The sequence below is a fragment of the Alexandromys fortis genome, unplaced genomic scaffold, assembly GCF_014885135.2.
Source record: "Alexandromys fortis isolate MF-2015 unplaced genomic scaffold, M_Fortis_MF-2015_v1.1 scaffold_115, whole genome shotgun sequence".
Taxonomy (NCBI): domain Eukaryota; kingdom Metazoa; phylum Chordata; class Mammalia; order Rodentia; family Cricetidae; genus Alexandromys; species Alexandromys fortis.
In genome coordinates this window covers 3,966,443-3,982,955 of record NW_026067989.1, presented here as the reverse complement: position 1 = coordinate 3,982,955, position 16,513 = coordinate 3,966,443, and the positions used below count along the sequence as shown (strand labels likewise).

Below are 16,513 nucleotides of genomic sequence, written 5' to 3'. Positions count from 1 at the left end.
GGGGGGAAGGAGAGGAGAAGCTACCTCTTTGGGAGAAAGATGGAAAGGAAGGAGCTCACAGGCTGGAAGCCAAAGGAAGATTCCCTTGCCTCAGCAGATGGGAGGAGGGAGTGGGTGGTGCTTTTCTCTTAAAGAGACAGGACAAACCATTACACTTACTAATAATAACTTTCAAGGGCTAGAAATTTGCATTACCTTGTTAAATAAGCTGTATAGGTACAATATGTTGAACAAGATGAGAAATATGTTTTAACAAAATTAATCTCAGATTTGTATCAATATACAAAATATGTATACAATATACAAAAGTCCAATGCAATGTAGAATATAAATCTAGTAGTTGCTGTTTAAAAATAGATTCGATAATCTATCCTTATATTTTATCATATCTATATCTTCCCTTTCTTCTTTTCAGAGTAGATTCAATAATCTACCCTTCTATCCTGTCATATCTATATCCCCCTTATTTCTTTTCAAAACAAGAACCCTGAATCCAATCTCCTTTGTTCAACTTTCCTTCTGACCGTAACCAATAACAACTTGTAACCAATCCCCCAAACAATGACAAATATCCATAACCCACTGAATGACCAAAAACCATCCACTCCACTTCTTTGGAATGTGGGTGTCATATTCTTAAATTTACTTCCTGCTCTCTGGGGCGAAGGCATTTTTAGAGAATCCTGAAAAGAAAAATTTGGGTTAACTGTCAAGTCCTGGGAGAGGTAGCTGTATAATTTATTGTCCAGTCTCTGTGTAATGGAAAAGTAAAGGGCTTATCTCAAGCCCTGGCTAGAGTAGTCTGTGAGGCTGGATCATCTCAGCTAGCCACCTTGAAATTGTTCTGAGCAGTTTGTAGTGCAAAGTCAATCTTTAGGTGGTGTTTTTCATCTTAGTGCTGGTATCATAGTCCTGGTTAAACTGTTGTTGAGCCCTATCCTCACTCTGGAGATTTCAAAGGTTGCTGTTTGTCATGCTCATGGTTCACTGAAGAAAACTGATAGAGACTCAAACCCAAAACCATGGACATGAAGGAAGATGAAACATTTTTCTAGAATTACTTAGTATTCTATATGATCATTAATATCATGACAAAAAAGCTTAAAACACATATATTAATCTTATAAATTTTGAGATGATTTTTATACCTTAAGGAAAGCTGTTAAACAGTTGATATAAAACCAAAGAATTATGAAATCAGTGGCAATAAAATAGTCTTTAAATATCTGTTTATTTTCTGTCTCTGATCAGGTGGCTCTTCTGACATGATTCAGAGATTTTGGATTTTACTTTAATAAGCATGCTTAGATTTAGAGAAGAAGAGAGCCACACCCCAACTCCAAAGCCAGCTTTAATCATTAATTGGACTGAAACTATAAAAAGACCATTTACATTATATGTTTTTGGAGAACAGTAGAAACAAACACTTATGGATTTTTATCCTGTTGGAATTGTGATATACCAATAGACCAATTAATTTTTTCTTGATATATTTTTTTTCTGGGAGATTTGTCCTTTTTCTTCAGACATCATTTGTCCAGTGGTCTTTGGATACCTTAGTTGGATGCCTCTATTCTCCTGAAAATATAAAAACAGAACCCTTCCCCAACCCTAATTTTGGGGAGATTCTCTTTTGGCAACTTATATCTTGATCAAAGGAAAAGTATCTGTTATCCTTTTTATAGGTTATATAGGTTTTATATGTTAGTTTAGATTAAACAGCCATGCTGACTGACAAACTTCTAATAAAGAGGTGTCTCTTGTTCAAATCGAATCTTGATTTTGATGGTATCCATAGCTTTTCATCTCCTGTGGAAACAGAAGTAACATATGTCCTGTTTCCATTCTGAGGACAGTACATCTTTAAAGTATATTGGCTGATTTAATTCCATAGTTTTTCCTACTATCCAATGTCTCTCCACAACTACTGTTCCTTTCTCATCAGCATTTAGAAAATTCAAAGTTAAAGCATTATGTAATCTATTTCTAGGGGTATTTATCATCCTTTTCTGTTTTTAGCATATCCTTCAGATTTTAATTTGATCTTTCTATAACAGTCTGGCTTGTTGTCATGTGATGGAGGGGTCTTTTTTTTTTAAGCCTTTGCTACTGACATGATTTTTTTTTAAGGAAATTCTGAGGCCTCCAGCACATTTTCTATGAATAATTGATCAATTTCTGCATTACCTTGTGCTAGAGAACTTGGCAGATCTGTATGGAATTGGATGTGTGTTATGTATATGGGATGATTCCTATTCCTATTATTTCTTTTTTTTTCTTTTTCATTTATTTATTTATTTATTTATTTGTGTATACAATGTTGTCTGTATGCCTGCAGGCCAGAAGAGGGCACCAGACCCCATTACAGATGGTTGTGAGCCACAATGTGGTTGCTGGGAATTGAACTCAGGACCTCTGGAAGAGCAGGCAATGCTCTTAACCGCTGAGCCATCTCTCCAGCCCCTCCTATTATTTCTTACAACTGAATAAATAATAAAGCCAATTCTGTATCATCTTGTATAAATTCTGCAGTTTCAATATACAAAATATCCCTTTCTGCATATTGTAAATCAGTAACTATGTTGAGATGTTCCTTAAAATCTATTAACACCAAGAGAATAACATGTAATTCTGACTTTTGAACAGAATCATAAGGGCTTTGGTCCACTTTACTTAAATTTTCTGATAACCTGCCTTTCCTGATTAATTTGCATCAGTATAGAATGTAGAGACTCCAGTTATTGGTGTTTCTCATACGAAGCAAGGAAGGATCCAGTTAGTTCTCTTTGTAAGTTGAATTCTTGCCAGGTGTAGCAAGTTGCAATTGAAGTTTCAGGTGCCAACTCACCAGAAGGGAATCCTCTGATGAGCCAATCTCATGTAGGCAAGGCCAAGGAACTGCAGATCCTAGAATGTCTTTTGCTTCTGCTGTGCCTCTGTATGTTTGCTGTGGCTCTCTTTCTCTGGTATTTAGCCTGGTGTGAGTGGAAGTGGGGAGATCTCTACAGCCTGTAATATGTTTATCTCTTGGAAACATCCCATTATACACAGACAGGCATTTTTTAACCTGTGGATTGTCAAGAAAATGATCCCTCTCAAGATGTACTGTCTAATTTGATAATAATATGATAGCTTATGCAGAGTTTTGACGAATAAAAATAAATACAAGGCTATGTTTCACAGTCAGGGTCTGTGAGTTTCACCTAAGGAGCTGCATGGATTGTAGCTCAAGTTAATGATAAACAATTGAGTCCCAACAGCCCAACCAGTTTAAATTCTTTTCATTTTAATGTCAAGAGATGTGTTTACAGGTCTGAGTGTATCACAGCTGAAACAAAGCTTTGAAAATAATCAAGTCCACATTTTAAAAAATGTATTTACTCTGTTTGCATGTGTGTGTTTATACACATAAGCATACAGAGTGGATGTAGCAGTAAGAGGATAACTTTGTGGACTTGATTCTCTCCTTCCATTTTTATGTGGATTTCAAGGATTGAACTTCGATTGTCAGGCTTGTGCAGCCAGCACCTTTAAATGCTGAGCTATCTGTCCAGTCCTTGGCAAGTTTTCTTATAAGAAGAGTTTATTATACTTATGATGGAGAAATTGTATAAACTGGCTTTCAATATCTGAAAGCATTTATGGGAGTGGGTCTGGAAACTGACTCACTTAGCAGAGAGAGAGAGAGCACGCGCAAGAGCGAGCAAAAGAGAGAGAGAGAGAGAGAGAGAGAGAGAGAGAGAGAGAGAGAGAGAATTTTGTGTTTGTTTGTTTATATTATTTATTTGTGAGACAAGGCTTCACTATGCAATTCCTAATGGCCTCCAACTCACTATGTAGAACAGGACGGTCTCTAACTTAGAGATCCACCTGCTTCTATCTCCAGAGCGCTGGATTTACAGGTGTACACCATCATACCCAGCAAGATTTTATTTTTCTACTTATGTATATATGTGTGTCTGTGTGTGGGTTTGTACCTTCAGAGACCAGAAGAGGGTATTGGATGCTCTGGAGCTGGAGTTATGGGTGGTTAAGAGCTGCCCAAACCAGGGGCTAGAGACTGAACTCAGGTCCTCTGCAAGAATAGTATGTGCTCTTAATTACTGAGCCATCTCTGCAGACTCTTGATTACCAAGTCAAGTATCATTAACAGGTAACTGTACAAATGATTTGTGGTATATCCATATACAGAAATACTATTCAACCATAAAAAGAAATGAATTTTGATAGATGATAGAATATGGATGAACCATATGCTTAAACTGAAATTAGTTAGACATAAAAGGGGTATGCATTACTCCACTTTCAAGAATTATTTAGAGTATGAATTTTAACTATACATTAAATATAATTAGTGTCAATGAATTGTGTATTTTACAATGGCAAATTTCATGCTATGGATTTATTATATGATTTAAAATTAATGGTGTAATATACTCAAATCCTAAACTGCATACTCTAAATAGGAGACTTGAATAGCATGTAAACTGTATCTTAATAAAGCTGTATATATATATCAGCACACCAAGCTCAGTGGGCAAGGGTGCTTGCTTGCAGCCAAACCTGATGACCTGAGCTCATCCCCAGAACCTACACGAGAGAAGGAGAGAACTGACTCTGAGTTGTCCTTTGGCCACCACATTTGCACCATGCACATATGCAAGCCCTCGCCAGGTGCACACTAAATAAACAAATAATTGTAATAAAAACAAACCCTCCTTCAACCTCATTTCTAGAGAGTACTTTCATCGCAGAAAATCAATAAGCTCAAATTTAACAGCACAGACAGAAAATAACCATTGCTGACTAACCTCTTCATTTTGAGGAGGGGAGGTTATTAGCATGAATATTGAAAAATTACTAAATGCCCACATTTTCCAATGAGTAGTACAAAATTCAAAAGTATTTAGATTTAGGGTTATAGGAAAAAGTCATTCATGCAGGAGATTTTACCTCAGAAAACCACCAAGTCTTAGGGAAATACCTTGGTCCCTAGCCTACAGAGGTACCACCTTGTTCGGCATATTGTCATAAAAATAAGCTTACTATCTTAGCTGGGTTTCTATTGTTGAGACCAAACAATACCATGAGCAAGGAGCACGTTGGGAAGGAAAGGTCTTACTTGGCTTATATTTCTGCATTGCTGTTCATCACTGAAGGAAGTCAGGACAGGAACTCAAACAGGACAGGATCCCAGAGGCAGGAGCTGATGCAGAGGCCATGGAGGGAAGCTATTTACTGGCTTGCTCAACCTACCTTCTTATAGAACCCAGAACCATTATCCCAGGGATTGCACCACCCACCAGGGGATGGACCCTCCCCCATGTATCACTAAATGAAAAAAAAAATGCCTTCCAGCTGGGTCTCACTGAGACATTTCCTCTGGTGACTCTAGCTCGTGTCAAATTGATAGAACTAGCCAGCGCATCTATAAGCACAAAGCAGACCCATTCCATCCCTAGTCATAGTTTCTGATGTGCTTCTGGATGAGGGACACCTGCAGCTCTTGGGTGAGTGAAGCATGACAACAGAAACCCCCTGGGCTTCCCTCAGAGGCATCCAGTTTCTACGACAGCCATCAACCACTCTTGTGCGCAGGCACGCACTCTGCACCTGTGCACCAGTGCAGACCACCCACTTTAACAGTCACTGCCCCTCCCTGCTGGAATGAAAGGCTGTCAGCATTTTGGTGCAATTGAAGGGTTTGGAGGGGGTGGGTCAGGAGTTAGGTGTGCAAGTTCTGTATGTGTGCGTGTGTGCACACATACACACACACATGCACACTACCCAAAAGGTTTATGTGATACTATTGTGCTCCTGGTCTTAGTGTAATCATTTATAAAAGATAAGGCCTTTAATCCCAGCACTCGGGAGGCAGAGGCAGGCGGATCTCTGTGAGTTCGAGACCAGCCTGGTCTACAAGAGCTAGTTCCAGGACAGGCTCCAAAGCCACAGAGAAAAACAAAAACAAACAAACAAAAAAAAAAACCAACCAACCAACCAACCAAACAAACAAACAAAAAACCGATAAGGCCTACCTTAAACTTTTACTTAGGCTTCTTCTCCTAAAAGGATCTGATGTTACTAGCATAATTTAATTGGTTGGTTTGTTTAATCAAAAGATTTGTTTTCAAGACCTTGTAAGTTTTTCTCTCTCTCTCTTTTTTTCTTTTTTAATGGTTTTTCAAGACAGGGTTTCTCTGTGTAGCTTTGGAGCCTGTCCTGGAACTCTCTTTGTAGATCAGGCTGGACTCGAACTCACAGTGATCTGTTTGCTTCTGCTTCCTGAGTGTTGGGATTAAAAGCATGCGCCAGCACCACCTGGCTCCCTAGTAAGTTTTCTATTCAGGGGGCATAGAAAAACTTCTATTTAGCCCAAAATTTCCAATCAATTGTAAAAACACATACCTTAACTTTTATGGAGGACATTAGTCAGTGCTCAAAATGTACCATGCTAATGCTCTACTGAACACCAGGGGTTCCAATGTTCTCAAATTTACACCCAGAAAAGGAAGTCTGGCTTAGCAGTGAAGAAGTATTAGCTCATTTAATGGCGTGAGGGAAACAAGAGACACCATGGAAAGCAACACAAGGATTAAGTGTGTACTCATTAGATACAAAGTTCTGAGTTCCCGAAGTAGAACTCCTAGTAAGTTTAAATATTTCTCTCTTCCATGGGAGAAAAATATTAAAACCATTTTTTTTTTAAAGAATAATGGTAGGGGGCTGGGAAAAAAATGGGTAAGGGTTGCATTGAGTGACTTGTAAATTTACCAGGGATTGCCTGGGAAAATTATAAACTGCCAATCACCACAGTTCAATGACACTCAGACTTTCAAAAACTACCTTAAAATTTATAAAAAGGAAAGGAAGGAAGAAGAAAGCAAGTGAGAGTTTACTTATAAGACAAGGCAGCTGACACAATCACTGCTGGGTGCTCAGTAACATTTTCCAAGTGGAATAGACTCTAAACACCATGAACTAAACAGAATGTGAAAAAGAATGGCTTACTGTCTTGGTGAATCTGGGGAGGACTTCCCTTTTGAATCAGGAGGGCTTTCAGTCTGCAAAATGTAACCAGTGAAGAGTGGATCTCTTTGCTGCTCGGTGTAGACTGATCGTGAGGCCTGCCTTCTATCTTCACCCTCCAGCTTGGCTCCTGGATTTAGCAGTGACTCCAGAGTGTCCAAAATCAGATCATCTTCACTTATAGAAACAGTGAGATCGCTGCTGCTGCATGAACTTCCCTCCTCCTGCTCTTCCTGCAGTTTCAGAAAGGCCTTTTGTGACTTTGGGTCCTCATGAGCAAGATCATCTGCAAGAGGGAAAACGAATGCATTGCTGGTTGCAAAGTTCTGAGAATGCAAATAAAAGAGAACAGAATTTCATTCCTTAAGAAAATGTACAGAAGCCTCCTGGTGTGGTGATATATGTCTGTAATTTCAGCAGAGGCAAGAGGATCTCTATGAGTTCAGGGTCCACTTGGTCTAGACAGAGAATTCCAGGCCTATAAGAGCTACACAGTGAGATTGTTTCAAAAATAAAACAGAAACGAAACAAAAGCAACAAATATGTAGAAGCACAGGTCTGGGAGACAGTTCAGTGAAGTGCTTGCCTCAGAGGCTTGAAGCCTGGATGCACATACAGATGCAGGCTGGAGCGGAGCGCTTTTAATCCCAATGCTGGGGAGGCAGAGACAGGGCATTCTTGTGGTCCACTGGCTGGTCAGTCTAGACAAACTGGTGAAATCTAGGCCAATGAGCAGCCTTCAAAGGAAGTAGGTAGCCTTTCTAAAGTTGGCAGCCAGGCTTGTTGTCCTTTGGCCTCCCTCCATATGCACACACATGTATATCCTCTACAAGATAAATATGCTCATATGCACACATACAAATGCATTAAAATACAGCAGCAATTCACAATTATAGTATTGAAATCTTTCAAAATTGTGTTTCTTTTTTAAAAAATGTATAAACTTAGTGGTGCTAAGGCTCAAACAAACTCAGGGTCTCCTATATTGTAAGTATATATCTACCATTGAACTGAACATCCTCAACCCTCAAAAATATTTTAAGCATACGCCTTTAAAAATTCATATTTTGAACCGTTTCTTTGAACATATTTAAGAAATCATTAGAATGGAACTCATTGACAAAGTCATTTCTTTGTTTTTAGACAAAGAGATAAAATTATAGATCATAACCAGAAAAGGTAGGCACTAAGAAAACTCAGCAAACAGTCTCTCATCTCACCTGAGAAACCATCCCAAGCAGAGTGCTTCTCTCCAGCCCACTTATTTGCAGATGCACGGTGTTCTGAAACTGATAGCGTGGGGCCCAGCGGGCTAGCTCTTTCTTCCCCGACTTCAATATGTTCTTGTGTCAGTATTTCTCCATTTGATCCCTCTGATCTGCTGGAACTGTCACACTTTAAATCAGTGGTTCTGTTCTCTGGACTTAATCTTTCCTGTACCGAGGCATGGAGCTCAGCAGACTTCTTGCCTTCAGATAAATTACCCTTGCTGGGACATGTGCTGCTCCCTGGCTCTAAGCAATGAGTTTGTTCTTCCTCAGACAATGCACAGCTTGTGACTGGCGTTTTCTCACCAATCTGAAGAGATGTCGTTCCATCTATTTTGTCAGACTTATTTAAGCACTGTGTGTCACTATTAGTTTGTACTACACAGCTGTCTGTCACACAGCTGCTCTGGGCTGTCTGTTGGTGTGAATGTGGGTCAGGAATTGAAAAGTTCTTTGTGGGTTGCTTAGATTTCTGCTCTGTACTGAAATCGTCCATGCTTGAGACGGCTGACATCTGGCAGCCCATAAAGATTGTTGCTGGTTGATACAATCCTCTTGACATGGCTGTCCCTGAGTTAATTTTTGCCTGTACTGCACCCTGCAAAAAGAGATGTGAGTTAAACACATTGCATATGAACAATGAAGCAGAAAGAAAAGGAGGTAAAGGAAGCAAAACTATGGAATTCAACACCTACCACCAACAAAACATGTCTTCCCACTTAATGAGTTGGCAAACTCTACTACAGTCCAGATTATTATTGTAATAATAATGTCACTGTACAAAGTAACTATTGCCAAAAAACTATAGAACTCATTTCTAAAAATGAAATGCATGCATTTAATCCAGCTGAAGTACATGGCTCAAATAAAACAAAGTTAGTACATTTTAGGTTATGTGTCTTTTACCCCAGTGACCTTCCCTGGAAAGTGCTGAGTTATAAAAGCCCTTCACACAGAGCTCATTTAGCATTGCTATTAAGGAACCTGACCAAAGACCAAAGAGGGGGAAAAAAAACAAGGAAATGCATAGGGCAGACAATGAACAATGAACGGATTCAACTCTATTTCTACTGCTTTATATAAAATAAAAACTTCCAGTGGTGACCTTCATAACGGCATTAAAGCACAGAATAGTAATAATCTGTAATCAAATTAACATCAAAACTTCCTGAACATCTTTAAGGAACTTTTAAGTAATTTAAATTTACTAGCATGTTTATAGGAAATCTGAGCCTGTCCTTTGAAGGGTAGAGAAAAGGAGAGAAGACAGAAAGAAGCAAAGCCGAGCAGAGAACCGGCTTGCACAGAGGTGTTGGTGCCAAGCAGAACTAAAAGTAACAAGCATGAAGCCTTCTAGAAGCTAAGTGCTTTTCTTCCCAGAGGACCAGAGCATGGCCACAGTTAAGAGTGCTCACTTCCCAGAGCCTTACACTGTGGATGGGGAAATGCAAAATCTATCTACACCCTTCCTCTGCAGAAGGAAATACCAACATCCAAATTGCAGGACAAGAAATGTCAAAGACAACAGAATCCAGGCCGTATTTCTCTTCAAACATTGTCTCTTCTAATCCTGGAATAACAGAACAAAAACCACAACCCACCCCCAACTCTGAGGTCAACAAATCAAGGACATCAGAGAAAGGCAAGGAGATAGAGTACTAAGCAGTCTCTGCCCTGCAACAGCTGACAACCCAGCAAAGCTCTTCAGCTCTCTGGGAGTTAATCAGCCTTCTAGGAATCTGGGGAGCATTTACTTAAGAGAACCAGTCCGATCTTGAAAAGAACAGTAAGCTTCTGAGCTGCCAGGTGCTGGCCAAGTTGACAACCTGTAGTTACAGGGAAACCCAGACACTAGAAGAGGAATGGGGGGTGGGGGCAAAATTCTTTCAAGGGCCCCATATCCAGACAACAGTCATCATTGGACTATCTGGTATCTCCTTGGGGGACTCCACACAAAAGACTATTTTGACTTGAACTAGCTTTGAGCTGACAAATAGCCTTGTTCCCAAGCCGAGTTTGCTGAAAATAATCAGAAGCAGTTGTTCAATGTGGAAGCTGCCTAAGGCGTAGACAGCACTTGGAACAAACAAAAGGCTACATACATTTTAAAGAGAAAGCTGGTCAAAGAGCTGCCTGGGGTAGCAGATTCCAGTATACTCCTGGGAATCTGGACGACCACCTGCAAGCCCTGGGCTGGGGGAATGCTCAAGTAACAGGAAGTAAATGCCTGAGCTCTCACCTGAAGCTCACTTTGAGGTTCCAAGCAAGAAGTGAAGGCCAAGGTGTAGCCCAATGTACTTAGAACCTATTAGCAAAGACAGTGAGACTCCTAGTCTAATGAAAGCTGATGGTTATTAACTAAATTTAATAGAAATCTCAGAGACCACACATAAAAAATAAATCACAAAATGGCTAAACAAACAGAAATTAACACAATTTATGAGGGTAGAGTTCTCAAAATGGCCACATTTAATTACTAAAAATTAAAAGAAGTAATAAACTTTATCTTATATAGACAGTGAGCATATATAACCAGCAAAAACAATCTCTGAGCAAGTCCAGGTATTAAACTGACTAAAGCTATTAAATTAAGTATGATTAACTAAATAAGTTAAACAGTTAAAAAAAAATCTTGTCCAAAGAACTAGAGTAATCTAACACACAGAGGCTGACTCTTCAGGCACCCAGATGAATGACTTTGAAGCCAGTAGATGCATTTACAGAGAGCTCTCAAAAGTGGGAGGGGCAGGAGAGGGAGGAAGGGAGAGAAAGACAAGGGAGGAAAGGGAGGAAAGGGGAGAGAGATTTTAAATACAAGAATAATGTCCAAATAGAGAATATTATAAAGATAAATAAATTATAGGACTGAAGCCAAGCACACCTATAATCTCAGAAGTTCGGAGGTAGAGGCTGGAGAGTAAGTAGTTCAAGGCCAGTCTTGCTACACAGGGAATTCAAAGTCAGCCTGAGATACTGAGATACTATCGCAAAAGAATTAACAGAAAGTACAGGTCTACAATCCCAGTACTCTGGCAGAGACAGGCAGATCCCCATGAGTTCGAGGACCATCTGGTCCACACAGATAATTCCAGACCAGCCAGGCCTACACAGTGAGATTTTGTCTCAAAACAAATTGTAGGACTAGAGGTCTAGCTCACATGCCAACTATGAGTAAAACCTAGGTTTAAACCAGAGCACAAGAGATATAAATGGTTAAAAAGGCCCAAGTGGGAATTCTTCAGTTGAAAACAACAATTATTAGAATGAAGGGCTTAGCAGCAGAAACAGACAGAGGAATGAATTAGCAATGCCGAGATGGATACACTGGGACAGTGCAATCTGAGGGAAGAAAGAATGAAGAAAACGATGAGCCTCAGAGTACCTTTTACTATAGCAAATGCATTCAAGTCCCCGATGAAAGGAAAGGGACAGAAAAAGGCTATGGGGGGGGTAATCTTTATAACTGGAATAAGCAAATGTCAAGGGTACCAGAAAATTAAAAATAAGCCAAAGGGTATTATTCTCTACAGTCCCTAAGCTTAACTTGTATAGAAACTCTGTCAAAAAGGTTTATTTTTGAGTCATGATTTGAATCTGGGACACAAATCCATACCAGTGATACTAATTAATCAAAAATGGTAGTTACCACAAATCAGGCTAGCCCACCAAAAATCAAAGTGACGATTTTTGGAGAGATGGCTCAGTGGTTAAGAGCACTGCCTGCTCTTCCAGAGGTACTGAGTTCAATTCCCGGCAACCACATGGTGGCTCACAACCATCTGTAAAGAGGTCTGGTGCCCTCTTCTGGCCAGCAGACATGCACACAGACAGAATATTGTATACATAATAAATAAATATTTAAAAAAAAAAGAAAACAGACCGTTTCTGAATCTGTATTAGTACTTGACTACAAAAACAAACCTGAACTAATACCTGAGCTGTCTTCTCACTCCTATATATATATCTTACAGCTTCAGCCATCAGATGTGGAAATCTCAAATAGCCTTTGGGGTAAAGTGTGCACAACCATTGCACATATGGTCAAAGGGGTCTGGGAATCTTTGTTCGTTGGTGGTGCAAACTATAGTTAATGGTGATCCTTCCATGCACCTAGAATAAGCTCTAAAGGGAACTATAAAATCTGAAAACTAGAAGATACCAGGATAAGGACAGAGCAAGCCCCACCACTGCACTAGAACACACCTCTAGACTTCAGAAAGGGCACAACAGCCAAAATCAGTCACTGTTCTCCTTACTCACAGAAACAAACAGTACATTTTCCTCTGAAAGTCTTGTCAATGCTTGCCTTTTACTGTTAAAAAAAATTAGCCCGCCCTCATGATGGGGACATCATAGTTTTTTTGTTTTGTTTTGTTTTTTGTTTTCCAAATACATGCTATACATATGCACTCAGAATCACTGACTGCCTTTTCTTTGTCTTTGTTTCCCTGAATGAATAGGTGTTGGAGCATCTTGGATGTTTTCTTTTACAATGGACACAGGCTGTTTAAAAACATAACAATCCCATTATCTTTATCATCATTCATTTCAACCACTTCTGATTTTCTGCCCTTCCAAAAAATGCTATATAGACTGAAGTGGGGCCCTGGCTGGACCCAGGCTTCTCTGGAATGTTCGGAGTGCCCCGTGAAGCTCTTTTCTCTCTTCTGTAAGCCTAAACCCTCCTTCTTCATATAAGGTAAAGCAGATGGGGAAAACTATAATGAATTCTTTCTTCAGTTAATCTCTTCTGGAGTAACTTTTGTTTCCTTTTAAATCACTCTTCTATCTTTTGCCCACATTTCCAATTCCGATTATCCCATTTCACTGTTGGATATGATGGCTAAGGAAATGGAGCATTCTACTCTTCAAAAAGTTTTACATGTCCTTTTTCTGTTGGCATGAAACAACACAGCTGAAGTCTGTCACCAAAATGGTAGCATTCATTATTTCCACAACCATCCTGGCAACATCCTCATTCTCAAACTCCACAAAGGCATAGCTGCAGCTAATTCCAAATTCTTTTACTTCTGGACAGTCTGAATCTTAGAATAGTGCCAAACCGGGAGAAGCAAGCATGGATTTGACTTTTAAAAAATGTTGGAGGTAGGTGGCCCCAAAGATTGCTCCGGAAATGGGGAGGGGTTAATGTGTATATATGTACATGCTTGTGCATGGAGGCCAGAAGTCAATGTCAGCTGTCTTCCTCTGCTTTTTCTTATTTTTTGAGACAAGGTCTGTCTGAACCTGGAGCTGTCTGGCCAGCAAACCCCAGGAAGCTTCACTGTCTTTGCTTCATTAGTGTTGAGATTACACATGTGTATCACTGTGATGGCTTTTTTACATTAGATGCCAGAGAGCTGAACTCATGCCCTGATGTTTGCACAGCCAAGTATTCTGACTGAGCCATCTCTGTAGGAGTAAGTTCTTGAATTTTCTTCTTTGTTGCATGTTAGCAAACCTAAGCCATTTCCCTCTGAAACTGAGTCCTTGCAGATTCGGCAAAAGACTTGGCTTAGCTGAGGCAGGCAAACCCACCATGCTGAAGGTGCTCAAGCAGCACAGCTGCACACAATGTTTCTAACAATAGGAGTTCTGAAGAAATAACAGAAAAACCTCCCGAATTAGATGAAAACATGAACTTGGCTGTTCTTCCACCCAGGCAGAGGCAGATACTCTTCTGGATTCTTCCCTCCCAATAAATCTCTTGAATGAGGGTTGGGTGAAGCCTTTCTTCACCAGTGGAGAGGAGCTGGAGGAAGACAGGGGAGCTGAGGAGAGGAGCAGGGCTGTAACACTTTGGCTTTTCCATTCATTCCTTGGCTGGCGACCACCAAAATCCCTTTCCATCTGAGCTGTGATACTTTCCTGCACCTGGTGGCAGTTGAGGAAACTGAATTTGACATCGAGGAGAAATCACAGGGCACTGAGGATTATGACCTGTGTATCACCTCCCACAAAATGGAGAAACTAGGCCTTGACTTGGATGATGAGAGCAACAACCAGCAAGCAGCAGTCACACAGGGCCCAGTTGATTTTCACCTCCTGACCATCCAACGCTGCACACAGTCACTGGTGCATGCCTGCCAGTGCCGCAGTGCCAACTGTTCCCTGCCTTCCTGCCAGAAGATGAAGAGGACCATACAGCCCAACAAAGGCCGCAAACAGGAAAGCAAAGATTGATGCCTCATCTGCAGACAGCTTTTCACACTCTACTGGTACCATGCCAAGCACTGCCAAGAGAGGGAATGCCTGGTGCTATTCTCCCTCAGCATCAAACAAAAACTCCAACAGCCACAGGCCCAACAGCAGGGTCTGCTGTTCCCAACTCCTGTTACTCGAACCACCCTCACTGGTCAACAGCCAGCAACCCCACTGACACTCCAGTCCCAACCCACCTCTCAACCTCAGTCCACTCCTCCCAACAACATGCCATCCTACTGGCCCAGGGCTCAAACTACCAGCCCTGGGTCCCAGGGTAAGCAATCCCACCTGAGACTGCTTAGCCCTTCCTTCAGGGCCTCCAACTGCAGCAGTAAAAAGAGCATGCAGATTCAGAGGACAGCAGAGACACAGTGCCAGATGGCTCGTGTACAAATTGTTCAAAGGCCAATTTAGCACCGGATGCCCCTGATGATGTTCATGACCCCTATGGGCATGAAACTGTCTCTCATGGCCAGAAGTCCTGGTATGGGCATTTGGAGCCAGGAATGGGTCTCAAAGGAATGCAACAGCAGCTTTGGGTCCAAGGAGGAATGCCTATTACCTCTTGTTAAATAAAGTGTGTGAAACAGAAAAAAAAGAAAGAAAAAAATCATGAACTTACATAATAGAGTTCAACAAAGTAAAGTAGGATAAACTAAACAAATTAGCTTCTATAAACTATACTCATTAGCTTCAAAAAGAAAATTAAATCTAAAGCTGACAACGGCAAGAAACAATAAATTACAGCAAAGATAATATTTAGACAGAAAAAAGAAGCAACAAACCAAAAATGATCAAAAACATTTAAAAAATTTTTTAAATAAACTCATCAAGAAAAAAGAGCAAGGACTCAATTCATTAAAAATAGAAATGTGAGTAGGTAGGTAATATGTTACTAATATTTCATTAAAAAATTAGAAGAGAAGCTGGGTGGTGGTGGCGCATGCTGATGTGAGATGTCCTTCTGTATATGTGCTGCTTGTATTGGTTGATGAATAAAGTTGTTTAGGCCAATGGCTTAGCAGAGTAAAGCCAGACAGGAAATCTGAACAGAGATAAATAGAAAGAATAGGCGGAGTGAAGCACATGCCAGCCTGCTGCAGAGGAAACAAGACATGTAGAAAATGAAGTAATGCCGCGGCCACGTGGCAATACACAGACTAATAGAAATGGGTTAATTTAAGATATCAGAGTTAGCTAGAAATATGCCTGAGCCACTGATCAAATAGTGTTGTAATTAATATAGTTTCTGTGTGATTATTCAGGTTTGGCCAGCCGGGAAACAAAAGTATAGTCTCCATCTACAGCCTGCCTTTAATCCCAGCACTCAGGAGGCGGAGGCAGGTGGATCTCTGTGAGTTTGAGGCCAGCCTGATCAACAGAATGAGTTCCAGGACAGTCAAGGCTAAACAGAGAAACCCTGGAAGAAGGAGGAGGAGGGGGTGAGAAAGAAGGGGGAGCAGGACGGAGAGGAAGGAGAAGAAAGGAGGAGGAGGAGAAGTAACAAATGTGGCTAAGCATGTGAAGACAGTAGACTCATCACTGGAATATAAAAAGGTGCAGCCACTTCAGATAAAAAATTGGGGTGGTAAACAAAAAAAAGTCTTACTAAAAAAATAAGTTATATGTCTAATATAAGATTAGAAAAAGTATTCTTGTGCCTATTGAGGATGTGGAAGAATATGAAGACACAGTGGGACAGACAAGCTGTCTAGAGGAAGAGAGAAGCCTTCCTCCATGACCCATTTGAATTTCAGTTCTTCATTTTTTTACTTCAGAGACGATATCACTGGTAAGTAAAAATTACCTGTTAATATTCCTCTCCTCTAGTTCAACAAATACTTTCCTTATTCCAAACAAACAAACAATTGTTCAAATAGATGGTTCCAAGGAACGGGCTACTACTATGGCATGCTCTAGCTGACTGTGCCACGGCCTCAGCCGGAAACCTCACATGGCTATTTAATAGAGATCTGAGTCAAATTACTGATGAAAAACCGAAGTCCCAGAGG

General features: G+C 40.4%; 1 protein-coding gene across 2 annotated transcripts in view; it reads right to left on the bottom strand.

Moving 5' to 3' along the window:
• The window catches only part of Kiz (kizuna centrosomal protein), an 81,590-nt gene that overhangs the window by 46,688 nt on the left and 18,389 nt on the right, over positions 1–16,513 (bottom strand). For both annotated transcript variants that reach the window (XM_050159529.1, XM_050159530.1), the window contains 2 exons: positions 8,250–8,895; positions 7,012–7,315 (listed from right to left, as the gene is read on the bottom strand). In XM_050159529.1, the coding sequence (XP_050015486.1) occupies positions 7,012–7,315; positions 8,250–8,895 (950 nt within the window). The remainder of the gene's footprint in view (positions 1–7,011; positions 7,316–8,249; positions 8,896–16,513) is intronic.